Source organism: Labeo rohita, chromosome 5, assembly GCF_022985175.1.
Source record: "Labeo rohita strain BAU-BD-2019 chromosome 5, IGBB_LRoh.1.0, whole genome shotgun sequence".
NCBI classification, from domain to species: Eukaryota; Metazoa; Chordata; class Actinopteri; order Cypriniformes; family Cyprinidae; genus Labeo; species Labeo rohita.
Window position 1 is genome coordinate 12,961,188 of NC_066873.1, and position 15,300 is coordinate 12,976,487.

Below are 15,300 nucleotides of genomic sequence, written 5' to 3' on the forward strand. Positions count from 1 at the left end.
ATTTTTGAACCTTTTGTTGTGTGCTCATCATTTCACCACGTATTGCTTCTCTTATCTTGGCGAGTTCAATGTGGGACGCGCTAAACGCTTGTCCATGAAGGATAAGTCTGTACGTTCTTTATTTGAACCACCAAGTGTCTCCAAACCACAACGTGTAAGTATGATCAATACATTATGTGTGTATTTTCAATTGAGTGCTCAAAATATCAAGTTTTTTTTGCTAATATGTGATGTTTTCCTAGTGCAGCTTTAGGTTACTGAAATAGTTCTGAAAATTCGCTGTGAACCCACTGTTTCCTAAGAATGTGTCGATTAACCTAGACTGTTGTGTTCTAATTACTTTGTTTAGTAATAAAGAATGTAGACATATTTTGGTTTACAAACTGTACTGTTTCTTCAGTTAGTCACGTTAGCACTCGGCTAACATATCCACCATTGTTGTTTTATGAAGTGTTTTGTTTCTGACACACATTATATGGAAAGACCATTCACAACAGACTTGGCCAGTTAACCAATCAGAGCAGAGTAGGCTTATGGAGGGAGGGGTCTACAGACCTTAAACTCAGAACTGCTTCGAAATAATCTTTTCGAAATCACTACAAAATGATCATAATATTAAATGTATATTCTGGGAAAACTACAATGTTTTCTGACCTTAGATGCATTTACACCAACACAATATTAGCACACTTTAAAATACCATATGACCTGCTCTTTAAAGGGGAACATCTCACCCGTCTCTGGGAAACTGTGTCCTCTAGCTGCCGGAGCTCTTCACTGGCTATAAGGATCTGCTGTTCTCTTGCCTCAATTTCTTTATGTAACTGCTTTAATCGCTCCTCAGCTAAAACCAAAACACAAAAAGTAAAAGATGTTTTGCATTACAATGGCCTCATAAAAAAGGGAAAATGTCCTGCATCATTTGTTGGTAGTCCTGGAAATAAGAACAAAGAACTAAAGACTGTACCAAGTAAAGGGAGTAAAAAAGGAATAGTATGTGTAATATACAAATGTTATTTTATGTAACTATTTAGAGGCTCAAGGTGCCCTTGAACCTTTGTACCTCTGAGCTGAGCATGTCGGGACATGTCATGTTCTCCTGGGCCATCTGTCTCAGTCAGGTCTGCTGAGGAGGGCTTGTGCTGATCTTGTGCACCCATGCTATCCGTCTCCAATGGGAACGTGATGTTCCTTTTCTGACGAGACTTTCCTATGTATGGACTCTCGCTAGAAAGGTTCTCTACCTCCACCTCCTGAACAACACAGAGAATGATCTCTGTAAAAGCCAATCTAATCCTACTATACACAAATCACCATTGTATAGTTATAATTACAGTTACTGTTCTTAAATTTCTCAGAGAAATGTCTATACAGAAATCTAATAATATATCAAATATATTGTTGTTATCACAACCGAAGTCATTTGGAGCCTTTGTATTGCAGAATTCATCAAAATCATAATCATCAAAGGCCAAATATGAAATGTCACCTATGACGAATCAGAATTTAACACCCTGTTAATGACCAATAATCGTAGTTGGCGGAGACTGACACAGAAGAGTGACAGAAATTGTTGAATAAAGTCGTTTTTGTTTTGTTTCAGAAAGCTCTTGGATTCCATCAAAAATATTTTAATTTGTGTTCTGAAGATGAACGAAATCTTACGAGTTTGGTATGACATGAGCGTGAGTAATTAATGACAGAATATTCATTTTTGGGTGAACTAACCTTTATAAACCAAAGCAAATACTTACAGGATCTGGATAAAATGGAAGAGGTTCAAACTTGGCATCTATTTTGTGGAAAGCCAACTCCTGCTCAAGCTCATAATGTTTCTGACAGGCCCGGGTCAACTCCACTGTTTTCTGCTTCAGCTGTGTAATGAGAAACAGCTCATTTAAACACAACACACACCATCATTAAACACATCAGCCACACTTCAGAACAAACCTCTCAGCTCAGATTGAGATTGCATTTTAAGGATATGCGTAAAACTGTTACACTCATAGAAATACACAGAGCAATAAATGATACTGTAAAATTTCCATTAACAAACAACGTGTACATGCAAAAACCTCAGAAACATGCTAAAGAACATAGCAATACCATACCATCAACATCGCTCGCTAAAGCGAACACCTGAGAGGACAAGAGAACATAATGTTGACATCATACAGTGATTGGTGGAGCACATGTGAATACCTGACAGAGAGGATCCAGCAGAGAATGATGTGCAAAATGAGACTAAAGCAGGAATGAAGAGAATAGACAGTAGAACGCATGCAAACAGTTTATGTAAAAGCACAGGAGTGAAAGATACATAAAATCAACAGGGACAAGAAAAATTTGAAGGATAGAAAATTTAGTTCTGCCACCATACATACATACATACATAAAAATACTGTGCAGTGCTGTGAAGCAATTAGCATAAATTTGCTGTTCTAATAGTTTTTTTCCAAATGCAGACTATCAGAAATGTTCTGTTTAATTAAACACATACACACAGACAAACAATTTTCAACACCGTTCACAAAGTACCTTTAGAGCAGGTGACAAAAGCATGGAGTAAGAAGAAAGATCTGAACAGGAAATTGTCTAGAAAAGACAGGAAAAGGAAATTTTGGAAACTGAATCTCTGGGCTCACTGTGAGTTTGCAAGCACAGAGATTTGGAAATTACTTTGAAAGCAGACATAAGAAAGGTAGATTGAAGTCAACATGTCATTATATGCACTACCATTATTTCTGTCGTAAGTCAAGCTGTTCAAGATATGGAGCAAGTTATTAAATTCTGAGCAAGAATTATATGCTGTATAACAGCATCAGGACAATATGAGGCAAGACACCACAAAATACATTAATAAGTATTTTTAAAATATTTTAACGAATAGATATTACCATGCTTCTCCAGTTAATTAATTACAGTACGTTAAAACAATAATCTTTTATTACATTTATTATATTCTGGTATGTTATGTGAATAATACATCAATCTGCATACATTTCTAGAACAGAAACCTAACTCCTGATTCCTGTTTTTAATTTTGTTGAAATTTGACAGTTAAAGGTTTCACAGAGGAGGTTTTGGACACCTCTTCTCACTTTTTATCATAAATAAGAAAATACTGTAACAGCCAGAAAAAGGGGTAAAATAGTATTTTGTACTTGTAACTGTAATTTTTCTTTCCACTAGTCTGAAAAAACTCATTTTATGGAGGCAAAATAGGCCAGAATCTCAAAACTGACCAGTATACACCAGTCAAAAGTTTTTGGACAGTAAGATTTTTAATGTTTTTTAAATAAGCCTTTTCTGCTCACCAAGCCTGCATTTATTTGATCCGAAGTACAGCAAAAACAGTACAATTTCGAATTATTTTTCTATTTTAATATATTTTAAAATGTAATTTACTCCTGTGATTTCAAAGCTGAATTTATAGCATCATTACTCCAGTCACATGATCCTTCAGAAATCATTCTAATATTCTGATTTGCTGTTCAAAAAACATTTATTATTATTATTATTATTATTATTGTGTTGCAAACAGCTGAGTAGATTTTTTTCAGGTTTCTTTGATAAATAGAAAGTTCAAAAGAACAGCACGTATCTGAAATAGAAATATTTTGTAAAAATTATTTGTGAAAATTATAAATGTTTTTATCATAGTTTAAAGCATCCTTGAAAATAAAAGTATTCATTTCTATAATTTCTTTCCTAAAAAAAATGCTGATCTTTGGCTCTTTCTATTTATCAAAGAATCCTGAAAAAAATGTACTCAACCATTTTAAATATTGATGATAACAATAATAATAAAAATGTTTCTTGAACATCAATTCAGAATATTAGAATGATTTCTGAAGGATCATGTGACACTGAAGACTGGGGTAATGATGCTGAAAATTTAGCTTTGATCACAGAAGTAAATTACATTTTTAAATATATTCAAAGAGAAAGCAGTTATTTTAAGTAGTAAAATATTTCACAGTATTATTGTGAAAGTATTACTGTATCAAAATTCATGCAGATGAATGTAAATGTGTTCAAATAAAAGCAGAAGAGACTTCTTTAAAAAACATTACAAATCTAACTGTCCAAAAACTTTTGACTGGTAGTGTATGTAAAAAGCGATGGTTCCCCTGTAGTATCTTGCCTTAGGAAAACATATAATTTAAAAAAAACAAAAGTACAATATTTAATTTTGAGGTTTTGTGTTTTTAAGGAAATTAAAAATTTAAATATTGTTTATATATTAAAGTTGTGTGTACAGACAAAATGGTCAACCCTATTCACACTAGCATTGATGACAGTAAAGACTCCATCACCCACCAATTCAGATTTGCTCTCCAGTTCTCTCTGGAGTTCTTCATGGCTCCGCTGTTGCTCCAGATGCTGTTGCCTCAGGTTTTGGTTGTTCGTTTCCTGCCGCTCTAGCTCTTCCAGTGCTGTGGTCCGCTCTCTCTGAAGCTGTGCAATCTCTTCAGCTCTCAACTCCAGCTCTTGCTCCAAACGTTCAACTTCCACTGTAAGCCCAGCAGAAAAGGGTTTAGATAAAAGCACATATGAAGATAAAATAAATGTAGAAGATGTGATGGTGTACCTATGTGAAAGCGTTGATGTGCTTGCTCTCTTTCCTGTGGACTGACTGGTTGTCCATCTAATATTTCCAGTGACCTCAGATGGAAGATTAGGAAGAGGTGATAATGGGGCAGACTGGAGATGGGGTTTTCTGCTAATGTCAGACTCGTCAGGTTCTTCAGGGGCTTCAGTTTAGTTACCTCATGAAGCTAGGTCACAAAGGTAGAGAATATTGCTAACATAAATGTGTGTATGAACAAATACTGAATATCAGTGATTTACTTCTAATGTGAAATATATGACATTAAAGGAACAGTTCACCCAAAATTCTGTCATTCATTTACTCACTTCCAAACCTGTTTGACTTTATTTCTTCTGCTGAACACAAAATAATATATTCTTAAGAATGTTGGTAACCAAACAGTTTTGGATCCCTTCCAGTACTACTGACAAAAATATCTTCTTTTGTTACACAAAAGAAAGCAAGTTACACAGGTTTGCAGTGAAATGATGGTGAGAAAAACAGTTATTTTTATTCATTTTGGTGTGAACGATTTGTTTAAAGGAGAAGTCCACTTCCAAAACAAGGATTCACATATAATGTACTCACCCCCTTGTGATCCAAGATGTTCATGTGTTTCTTTCTTCAGTCGTAAAGAAATTGTTTTTTGAGGGAAAAATTTCAGCATTTTTTTTCCATATACACTGTGTGCAGAATTATTAGGCATGTTGATATTCTGGTCATATTTTTTTTCCAAACACATTTTACCAATTCCAAACCACATCAGTCTTAATAACTACTGTTAATTTTGTGTTTAATCATTTATATGTGATATATAATTGTCCGTGAAGGCTGGAAGTGAAAAACTCCTTATATTCAGGTGTGCAGGATTATTAGGCATGTTTTCGTTTACAGCTAAAATGAGCCAAAAAAGATATTTAACCCAGACTGAAAAGTCCAAATTATTAAATGCCCATGAGAAGAATGCAATACTAATGCATTACAAGAATTTGCAAAGTTAAGGCTTGACCATTGGACAGAGAAATGCTTGTTGAGTCTGCATGGTCAGAAAAAACAGGTGGAGAAGAAAAGATGCATGTTAACTGCAAAAGAATTAGGAATTAAGGTGAAGAATTAGGTGTGACACCATCAGGAACCGTTTAGTCTCCAGCGCCACCATTTTCCAGAACTGCAACCTACCTGGAGTCTTCAGAAGTGCAATGTGTCAGGTTCTCAGAGACTTTGCTTGGTAAAAAATCTAAAAAATGCCCCTTACTTAATAAGAATAACAAGCTGACGTGTTGTGAAATACATGAAGACAGTTTTTTATATGCTTTAGAGACAGATAAGTTGAGAGTGACTCTTGAAGGACAAGCATCACATCCTCTTGTGCCTCTGATTCAAGAATTTATCTTCCAAAATCTGGCAGTAAGTTTTGGGAGTTCATGTTTAGTCTCTTATCCTGAAAAGTCTGACTTGCAGAGATGGACTAAAATGAACTCCCAAAACTTACTGCCAGATTTTAGAAGATAAATTCTTGAATCAGAGGTACAAGAGGATGTGATGCTTGTCCTTCAAGAGTCACTCTCAACTTATCTGTCTCTAAAGCATATAAAAAAACTGTCTTCATGTATTTCACAAGACGTCAGCTTGTTATTCTTATTAAGTCAGGGGCATTTTTTTAGGATTTTTTACCAAGCAAAGTCTCTGAGAACCTGAAAATGGTGGCGCTGGAGAACTGGAAACGGTTCCTGATGGTGTCACACCTAATTCTTCACCTTAATTCCTAATTCTTTTGCAGTTAACATGCATCTTTTCTTCTCCACCTGTTTTTTCTGACCATGCAGACTCAACAAGCATTTCACTGTCCAATGGTCAAGCCTTAACTTTGCAAATTCTTGTAATGCATTAGTATTGCATTCTTCTCATGGGCATTTAATAATTTGGACTTTTCAGTCTGGGTTAAATATCTTTTTTGGCTCATTTTAGCTGTAAACGAAAACATGCCTAATAATCCTGCACACCTGAATATAAGGAGTTTTTCACTTCCAGCCTTCACGGACAATTATATATCACATATAAATGATTAAACACAAAATTAACAGTAGTTATTAAGACTGATGTGGTTTGGAATTGGTAAAATGTGTTTGGAAAAAAAATATGACCAGAATATCAACATGCCTAATAATTCTGCACACAGTGTAATGGACTGATATTGTGCCCCGATTTTGAGAATGCAGTTTAAATGCGGCTTCAAATGATCCCAAATGCGGTTGTAAAAGATCCCAGCCGAGAAAGAAAGGTCTTATCTAGCGAAACAATTGGCTATTTTTATAAAAATAATACAATTTATATACTTTTTGATGTCAAACGCTCATCTTGTCTTACTCTGCCTGGACTGCTGTTTTCCGGTTCATGACAGTTTGGTGTGTTGAAAAACTCCCATCTCATGTTCTCCCTCAACTTCAGAATCGTCCTATATCGCTGTTTTACCTTTGTTGTTAAAAGTGTTTGATCTTCTTTGCATGTTCACTTTGCAAAGACTGGGTCGGTACTTCTGCAGCGATGTAGGATGATTTTGAAATGATTTTTGAAGTTGAGGGAGAAAATACAATTGGAGTTTTTCGACATACCCTAACTGTCTTGAGTCAGAATACAGAATTCAGGGAGAGAAAGGCAAGACGAGCGTTTGAGATTAAAAAGTATTTAAATTATATATTTTTTAATAAAAATAACTGATCGTTTCGCTAGATAAAATCCTTCTTCATCATTTACATCCGCATTTGGGATCGTTTGAAGCCGCATTTAAACTGCCCCTTGGAAGTTCAAAATCGGGGCACCATATCAGTCCATTATATGAAGAAAAATGCTGAAATGTTTTCCTCAAAAAACATAATTTCTTTATGACTGAAGAAGGAAAGACACAAACATCTTGGATGACACGGAGGTGAGTACATTATCTGTAAATCTTTGTTTTGAAAGTGGACTTCTCCTTTAAGGACTTTTTTGTCGATTGGCTGTGTTAAACACGATTAACAAAAATAAGCAAATGCTGAGACAGAAAAACTTGTACCCACTGAGAATATCTTGTTGCTCTGTAGATTTATAGTATGAAGAGATCTGAGCTTCTTTGCCATCCAAACTGAAAGATGTTCAATGTTGTTGAAGGCCAAATTCAGAACCTGAAGATTTGTCATGTGCTCTAGACCTTCAATTTTTCTGCAGATAAATGAAATATAAATATCTCAAAACTTGTTTATACATTATTTTATAATTTTTTTATTTTGTAAGGTTTTTTTTTGTTACGCAGACAATTTCACTTTCTTACTGTATTCTGTTGCTGGAAAGGTGGAGTTCCCGTAAATGACATAGTTTCTCTAGTTTCTCTATCTTCTCGATCCTGTTGTTACTGAGGTTGAGAACCTGTAAGCGCTCACACTTATCCAAATTTTCAATATACTACAAAAAAAAAAAAAAGAGAAAAAAGAATGGACAGAAGTCAATACAATTGAATGCAAAAATAAATGCAGTTATATGGGCCTACTGCATCCCACAACAAAAAAAATAAACATATTTAAAAAGCATTTAAGTATTCAAATAATAGATGTTTGCTGAGATCCTTATCAGTAAGCTTAATATATATAAAATCATCATTTAGTGGGTACTTTCAATTGGGAGGTGGCTGTCCCGAACCCTAACCCCTGTTATCCCATAAAATTTTCACTACTAGTGGAAATAAACAACATCTTAGTACAGTTATGGATTTTTTTTTTTTTTTGTATTTTACTATGTTTTAGGACAAATATTCCAAAACTTTGTGAAAACACAATATGAGAATTAGCTGCACAATTACTAGAAATGTGTACCTTGGATATCATACAATTTTCATACAAAATTTGTGAAAAAAGACATTTCTTTCAAGACATTTTCAACTCTGACTTTGAACCAATTCTATAGGATGGTCCATATATATGTTACCTCTCACACTGAGCATTAACCAGACAATGTCTAAATCTTACCCTAAATTGTTTGTCACTTCCCGTAGACATAGACAAATCCAGAGTCCGCACAAGGACTAAATTTTCACATTTAGTCAATTTCCTGATCAGGTCTTCTGTGATGTATCTTGTCCCCTTATATTGTCTTTTATCTATGAGGAGATGTTTGTGTAAATTAATGACACAATACAAACAATATATGTGTTTAATAGCATTCTTAATGAACTCCTTTGCTTTGCCAAGGCAAATAGCCGAATCACAAAAATAAATATAAATTAACACTTCCATTTTACTGGGAAAAATTTTTTTGTTCACAAACAGTATTTAACTACATTTTTCTTTGTTTCACACATCACATGCTTTATAATTGATCTTAAAGTTTTTACAGACACTGTTGTCTCACTGGCAAACAAATCATTTTGATATTTATTTTGTGAAAACATCCTCTTTTTGTTAAATTATTGTGATTTTCTTCATAACAAACCCGCTTTGGCACATTTTGGTCATTACTCCAGTCTTCAGCGTCACATGATTCTTCAAAAATCATTCTATTATGCTGATTTATTATTATTTTTGATAACAGTTGTGCTGCTTAATTTTTTTTTTTTTTTTGGAACCTGTGAAACTGTTTTTAAGTTTCTTTTATGAAGAAACATTAAATAGAACAGCATTTATTTAAAATTACATTGTAAATACATTGATGCCTATTTAAAATAAAGCCTGTAGTTTTAAACTTTGTATTCATCAAAGAATCCTGAAAAAAAAAGTATCACAGGTTCCAAAACAAATGAAACAGCACAAACGTTTCCAACACTGATAAAAAATCAGAATATTAGAGTGATTTCTGAAGGAAATACAAGTACTGAAACTTTACAAGGACTAAAAATCACAGTAAGTGAACGAAATATTTTCACACAATAAATATTGAAATGATTTATGACTAGTTTACTCTTTTTTTTTTTTTTTTTTTTTTTTTTTTAAAAAAAGAAATAATTAACAGTTTATTGATGGAGCTATATAGTTGAAGATTAAAAGTATGGGTCTGAGACAAAAGTAAAACAAGAAAATCTATATATAAAAGTATCCTGAAAAGTACCAGAAATAATGAAAGCAAAGTGAAATCGGTATGTTTTCATAAAAATCAACCGCTGGGATACAAAAGTACCCAAAACTGAACAAACCTTTATCTGCTGAATAACTTTAATACTTCTAAAGGACCTAAAAAGATCAGATCAGAGTGGCTCCTGTATTGTACGACACATCTAAGCAGTAAGAGACTGATTTACCATCCTCACTGGGATCATCTCGAAGACCTCCATCGTCAGTCTCCAAGCATGAGATGGCGTTGGGGGACACAGTTTTGCTCTTGAGGTTTTTGGAACACTTGGATCCCGCTGTTGGTGATCGTTTGCGCATCTGATCTCCTCTTTTCATTTTATTCTCACGTGATATTAATATTATCTGATGGCAGCGAATACGACGCTTAAACCATATCGACTGTTAAAACGTAACGTTAACTGCTAGTAGTAAATTTTATTTTATGATAAAAATGACACAATAGGTCATCTAATAACTAAGATGTTGTAATATATATTAAAAAGCAGTTTAACATTTAACTACATGCTCATTCGTAGTTTCACAAAGACTTGACAAGTTTTGTTAGCCCAGTTTCTATAGCAACCGATTAGGATACCCAGCGACCGTCACATTAATATGATTCTTTCTTAGAGAAAATGTCAAAGTGCATACAAGCCTGTTATGTTTATCTCGTGTCCCAGGTCTCATTATTTAGCTCATGCGTTTCTAAAGATTTAAACTGGGCTTTCTTTCTCCATTCTCTTGCTGTCTAATTCTCCAGCATGAACTCAAAGGATTCGCGGTGATGTTTGCATCATGTGACGCAGCTACAGTTATTTCAAAATAAGAGTCCTGTGCCTTCGCGCAGACTTCACGTAAGAACAACCAAAATATGTCCTTACAGGGTTCAGCAAAATAATACATTAACTGCATGTACATACATCACCAGTCAAAAGTTTTTGAACAGTAAGATTTTTAATGTTTGTTAAAGAATTATCTTCTTCTATTTGATCCAAAATACAGCAAAAACAGTAATATTGTGAAATATTGTAAATTGTTAAAATGTTTTTTATTTGAATGTATTTTAAAATATAATCTATTCCCGTGATCAAAGCTAAATTTTCAGCATCATTACTCCGGTCTTAAGTGTAATATTCTAATATGCTGATTTGCTGTTCAGGAAACATTTATAATAATTATTGTTATTATTACTATTTAAAAAAAATTTCAGGATTCACTTGATTAACAGAAAGATCCAAAGATCAGCATTTAATTGAAATAAAAAAAATTTGTAACATACACCTATGCCATTCAAAAGCTTGGAGTATAATTATAGTATACAAGTATATTTTTTGTTTTGGAAATTATTACTTTCATTTTGCAAGGATGCTTTAAAATGATCAAAAGTGGTGATAAAGACATTTATAGTGTTACAAAAGATTTCTATATCAGATAAATGCGGTTCTTCTGAACTTTCTATTCATCAAAGAAACCTGAAAAAACTCTACTCAGCTGTTTTCAACATAATAATAATAATAATAATACCATATTTTCAAGTCAGAATATTAGAATGATTTCTGAAGGATCATGTGACTGGAGAAATAATGGTAAAAATTCAGCATTTAAATCACACGAATAAATTACATTTTAAAATATATTCAAATAAACACAGTTATTTTAAATAGTAAAAATATTTCAAAATTTGACTGTTTTTGCTGTACTTTGGATCAGTAAATGCAGACTTCTTTAAAAAACATTAAAAATCTTACTTTTCAAAAACATTTGGCTGGTAGTGTACATAACAACACTTTCCTAAATGGCTGTTTGCCATTAAACAACGCAAAATATTTGTTTGATATGACAATCATTTTTGAGGTAAACTGAATGTAATGCTTTTTTGTTTAATGTTGTATATGTATGTGGAAAAGAATGCCAAAAATGATTACATCTTTTTTAGGTACTTTTAAAAAAATGTTTTTATTTAAACATTTGGTTTATTCCCAAAATCTCAGTTCCTTTTTTTCCCAGATTATGTTTTAATAGAATAGAAGAACAGGCACACAAATTAGTTCTTCTACTGACATGCAATTTATCACTTAATCACAGCCGTTTAATGCGAAATCAAATGCAAAATCCTCCAAATCAATGGCGTATTGTCTGCAGGCAGCGTCTGTGCAGTCCATGTCAAGTGGCCACCAGTCCACAGAAGCTTGTGAGTCTAAAGGAAACTTATACCTAAAACATCATAAAAAGAAAATCAGTTTTGAGGCTTCTGTACATAATATATCAAATGCGAAACTCTTTCACTTTATCCACTTTTTGCTTTAACACAGAAGTAAGCCTACACTGTAAAAAAACAATTTGTTGAGTCAACTTAAAATAATTTGTAACCTGGCTGCCTTAAAATTTTAAATTCAGTCAAATTAAAAAAAAGTTTATGCAACTTGAAATGTTAAATTATACTAAGTGACAACTTAGATATCTGAGTTGAATCAACTTAAAATTTTAAGGCAGCTGGGTTACTTACCCATCTGTTAAGTTTAGCAAACACAAATATCTAAGTTGTTACTTAGTACAACTTAACATTTCAAGTTGAATAAACTTATTTTAGCTGACTGAACTTAAAATTTTAAGGCAGCAGGGTAAACGTTAAAACTGTTTGCACTATAAACCAGTGTGTTCATAATTAAGATAATACACTGGCCTCCAAAAGTTTGGAAAAGCCCTAGAAAAGTGGGTTTTTGGACAATATTGGCATGAATCCTTTTTAATTTGTCATAATTTGCACTGATAAGCGACAACACAAACTACGAAAACATATTTTATTACATGTACACTACCGTTCAAAAGTTTGGGGTCAGTACATTTTTATTGTTTCTTTTTTTTTTTTTTTTTTAAGAAATTAATACTTTTATTCATCAAGGATGTATTAAGTTAATAATTAAAAGTTTATTAAAAGTTAATAATAAATAATTTACATTGTTATAAAATATTTATATTTTGAATAAACACTGTACTTTTTAAACTTGTTATTCATGAAAGAATCCTGAAAAAAAAAAAAAAAAAAAAAATCACAGGTTCCAAAAAATATTTGGCAGCACAACTGTTGATATTATCCAACATTGATCATTCTAATAATAAATCCGCATATTAGAATGATTTCTGAAGGATCATGTGACACTTAATAAAAATTCAGCTTTTCATCACAGGAATAAATTCTACTTTAAAGTATGTTAAAATAAAAAACATTATTTTATATTGTAAAAACATTTTGCAATATTACTGTTTTTTTTCTATATTTTTAATCAAATAAATGCAGCCTTGATGAGCATAAGAGACTTCTTTAAAGACTATTACAAGTCTTACTGACCCCAAACTTTTGAACGGTAGTGTATATATTGCCATTATTATGTAATCAAAATGAAAATTATTATTGCTGGTCTTTAATGATAATGTCAAGTTACTTTAATGTATTTGCACCAAAAAATGATAAGGATTTATGCTGATATTGTCCAAAACCACACTTTCCCAGGGGTGTTTCCAAACTTTTGGATATTAAAATAATATGGTAAGAAACACCAATTTGCAATATCAAGCAGCAAAACAAGCTGTTTTGTATAGCTAACAATAGCTGGATGCGAATAAGACCGGAAGCCAGACCCATAAAATTTACACCTTTACGGGAAGAAAAAGGTGGATAATCCGTCATACAAACTCACTCTACAATGCAACCAATTAAGGAATATTTGATTAATAAAAAAAAAAATATGATGTCTGTTTCTGTTGGACAAACAGGTAATCTCGACTCAAAACTTAAACCTTAGATACTACATGATGTGGCTTTTAAAAAACAAAACAAACAAGGACTTACTTATAGCCATGATTCATTTTTATCTTAATACTCTCAGCAGTCATGATCAGATAATGCTTGCCAAGTTCGAAACTTGTTGAACTGCAAGTTGCCTTCTTCACAAATTCTATCTCTGAGTGTGCTTTTATGTCGTCTGTTTGTTCTGCAGAAGAGAAATTATGAACGCTGTTAAGAAACTTGTTTATTCAAGTCTTTTTGCTTTAAACCATTCAAATAATAGGCAATTTAACTTGCTAACAAATCATATTTAATATACTCTTGCCTTTTTTGAGCAGGTCTTTAACTGTTGCTTTGTAGGTCACAAAATCTCCTCTTGTCTCAGATGATTCAATTAGCACTTTAAATGCTAAAAAAAAAAAAAAAAATACACGGTGACTGACATATACCAATGTGCACACATGATGACTGATGTTTTATGAGCACCATGAAGATCGGTATTTACCATATTTCACGCTTTCTTTGCACATATCATTTTTACGCTGTTCAGTAGTGATTGTGGGATCAATGGTGGATTTAAAGTTGCAGCATTCCGCTAATTTGGAAAAGGACATGAAAATACTGAAATTATACTAACACAGACATATTAAATTCACATTATCTAAATGATAACTAAAAGAGCAGCAGTGGTATAAATGCCATGTTAGACTGTTACAGGACAGGGTTTTTTTTGTCAGCTGTTTTTATTTGGCTTACCTGCCATACACTGACATTGGTCTCCCTCACAGAGTCGTAACAGCCTGCGGCTTTGTTTGTGGTAGAGTTTCACACACTTATTTTCTATTAGAAATCAGAGGAGAAAGCTTGTTTTATGTAGCTAAAATACGTTCAGCCAGACATAAAACAACCATTTGCAAAAACGCTATACCTGGATTACTAAATTCATAAACTTGGAATACCGAGGCTCTGGTCATGCCAGTTTCGAATTCCTCTTGAATACGGAAACCCACACAGTATAACTCTTCTGATGGTATCTGCATAATAAGTATTACATGGTAGAAATATTCTACAATACACACCATATTTTAAGCCAAAAGTTTGTTTTGCCCAGCGATGCTCACCGAATCTATCTGAAGGGTGACTTGGTCACCTGTGATTCCATAGTCGGAAATCCGAGACTCGAGTCCATTCTGGTACTGCAAAATATAGAAACAAAATGTCACTAATATTTTCTGAAACAGTGGATGGTTTTAATAAAATGTATTTGCTTTTAGACTCACCATATCTAGATCTTCCTGGACTACGCTCACACCGGTCGGCAAATCAATTTCCATCACAACGATTCCTGACTCTGTTTCAAATTCATTTTCAGGTGGCTTGTATCTGTACATACAATGGCATTATCATTTTAATGCATTTTACAAATCAGAACTTTACAGAGACACTTAAAACCTGGAGCTTCTTATCAGGAGTTTCTACAAACTTACTTTGCACAGGCCACAATCCGTGGAGACAAAAGCATAGGGTCTGCTCACAAAGAAATCAAAGTTTATTTTAAAAAGAATATCAAGTGTAAAAGTAGACAACAGTGCTGAACTTACCATCTGAATTTGGGACACTTTCATGAATGTCAATTGACATATCAAAATGGCAATTTTCATTGCTTTCTGTCATCTCATAGTACACTGTTCTCAGCTGTAAAAAAAGTTATGTTAATCAATCAATGAATATGGTTTCATGCATAGAAGTTCACTTCCAGAACATAAATTTACAGATAATGTACTCACCCCGTTGCCATCCAAGATGTTCATGTCTTTTTTTCTTCAGTCATAAAGAAATTGTTT

At 33.1% G+C, this 15,300-nt stretch overlaps 2 protein-coding genes across 3 annotated transcripts in view; both read right to left on the reverse strand.

Moving 5' to 3' along the window:
- Positions 1-10,455, reverse strand: part of cntrl (centriolin) — a 36,526-nt gene extending 26,071 nt beyond the window's left edge. The window contains exons 1-9 of one of the 2 annotated variants that reach the window (XM_051109122.1): positions 9,858-10,455; positions 8,593-8,723; positions 7,902-8,032; positions 7,651-7,792; positions 4,595-4,781; positions 4,324-4,517; positions 1,755-1,874; positions 1,064-1,253; positions 735-844 (exon numbers count right to left, since the gene is read on the reverse strand). In XM_051109122.1, coding sequence (XP_050965079.1) covers positions 735-844; positions 1,064-1,253; positions 1,755-1,874; positions 4,324-4,517; positions 4,595-4,781; positions 7,651-7,792; positions 7,902-8,032; positions 8,593-8,723; positions 9,858-10,005 — 1,353 coding nt within the window. In that variant the 5' untranslated portion in view covers positions 10,006-10,455. Of the gene's footprint in view, positions 1-734; positions 845-1,063; positions 1,254-1,754; positions 1,875-2,111; positions 2,140-4,323; positions 4,518-4,594; positions 4,782-7,650; positions 7,793-7,901; positions 8,033-8,592; positions 8,724-9,857 lie in introns of those variants that run through there. The other variant, XM_051109123.1, reaches the window with a different exon arrangement.
- Positions 10,456-11,606: 1,151 nt separating this feature from the next.
- Positions 11,607-15,300, reverse strand: part of c5 (complement component 5) — a 37,501-nt gene continuing 33,807 nt past the window's right edge. Inside the window, exons 33-42 of the mRNA XM_051109573.1 lie at positions 15,058-15,151; positions 14,944-14,983; positions 14,737-14,839; positions 14,578-14,652; positions 14,385-14,490; positions 14,213-14,296; positions 13,962-14,051; positions 13,782-13,865; positions 13,520-13,661; positions 11,607-11,883 (exon numbers count right to left, since the gene is read on the reverse strand). Coding sequence (XP_050965530.1) covers positions 11,745-11,883; positions 13,520-13,661; positions 13,782-13,865; positions 13,962-14,051; positions 14,213-14,296; positions 14,385-14,490; positions 14,578-14,652; positions 14,737-14,839; positions 14,944-14,983; positions 15,058-15,151 — 957 coding nt within the window. The 3' untranslated portion in view covers positions 11,607-11,744. The remainder of the gene's footprint in view (positions 11,884-13,519; positions 13,662-13,781; positions 13,866-13,961; positions 14,052-14,212; positions 14,297-14,384; positions 14,491-14,577; positions 14,653-14,736; positions 14,840-14,943; positions 14,984-15,057; positions 15,152-15,300) is intronic.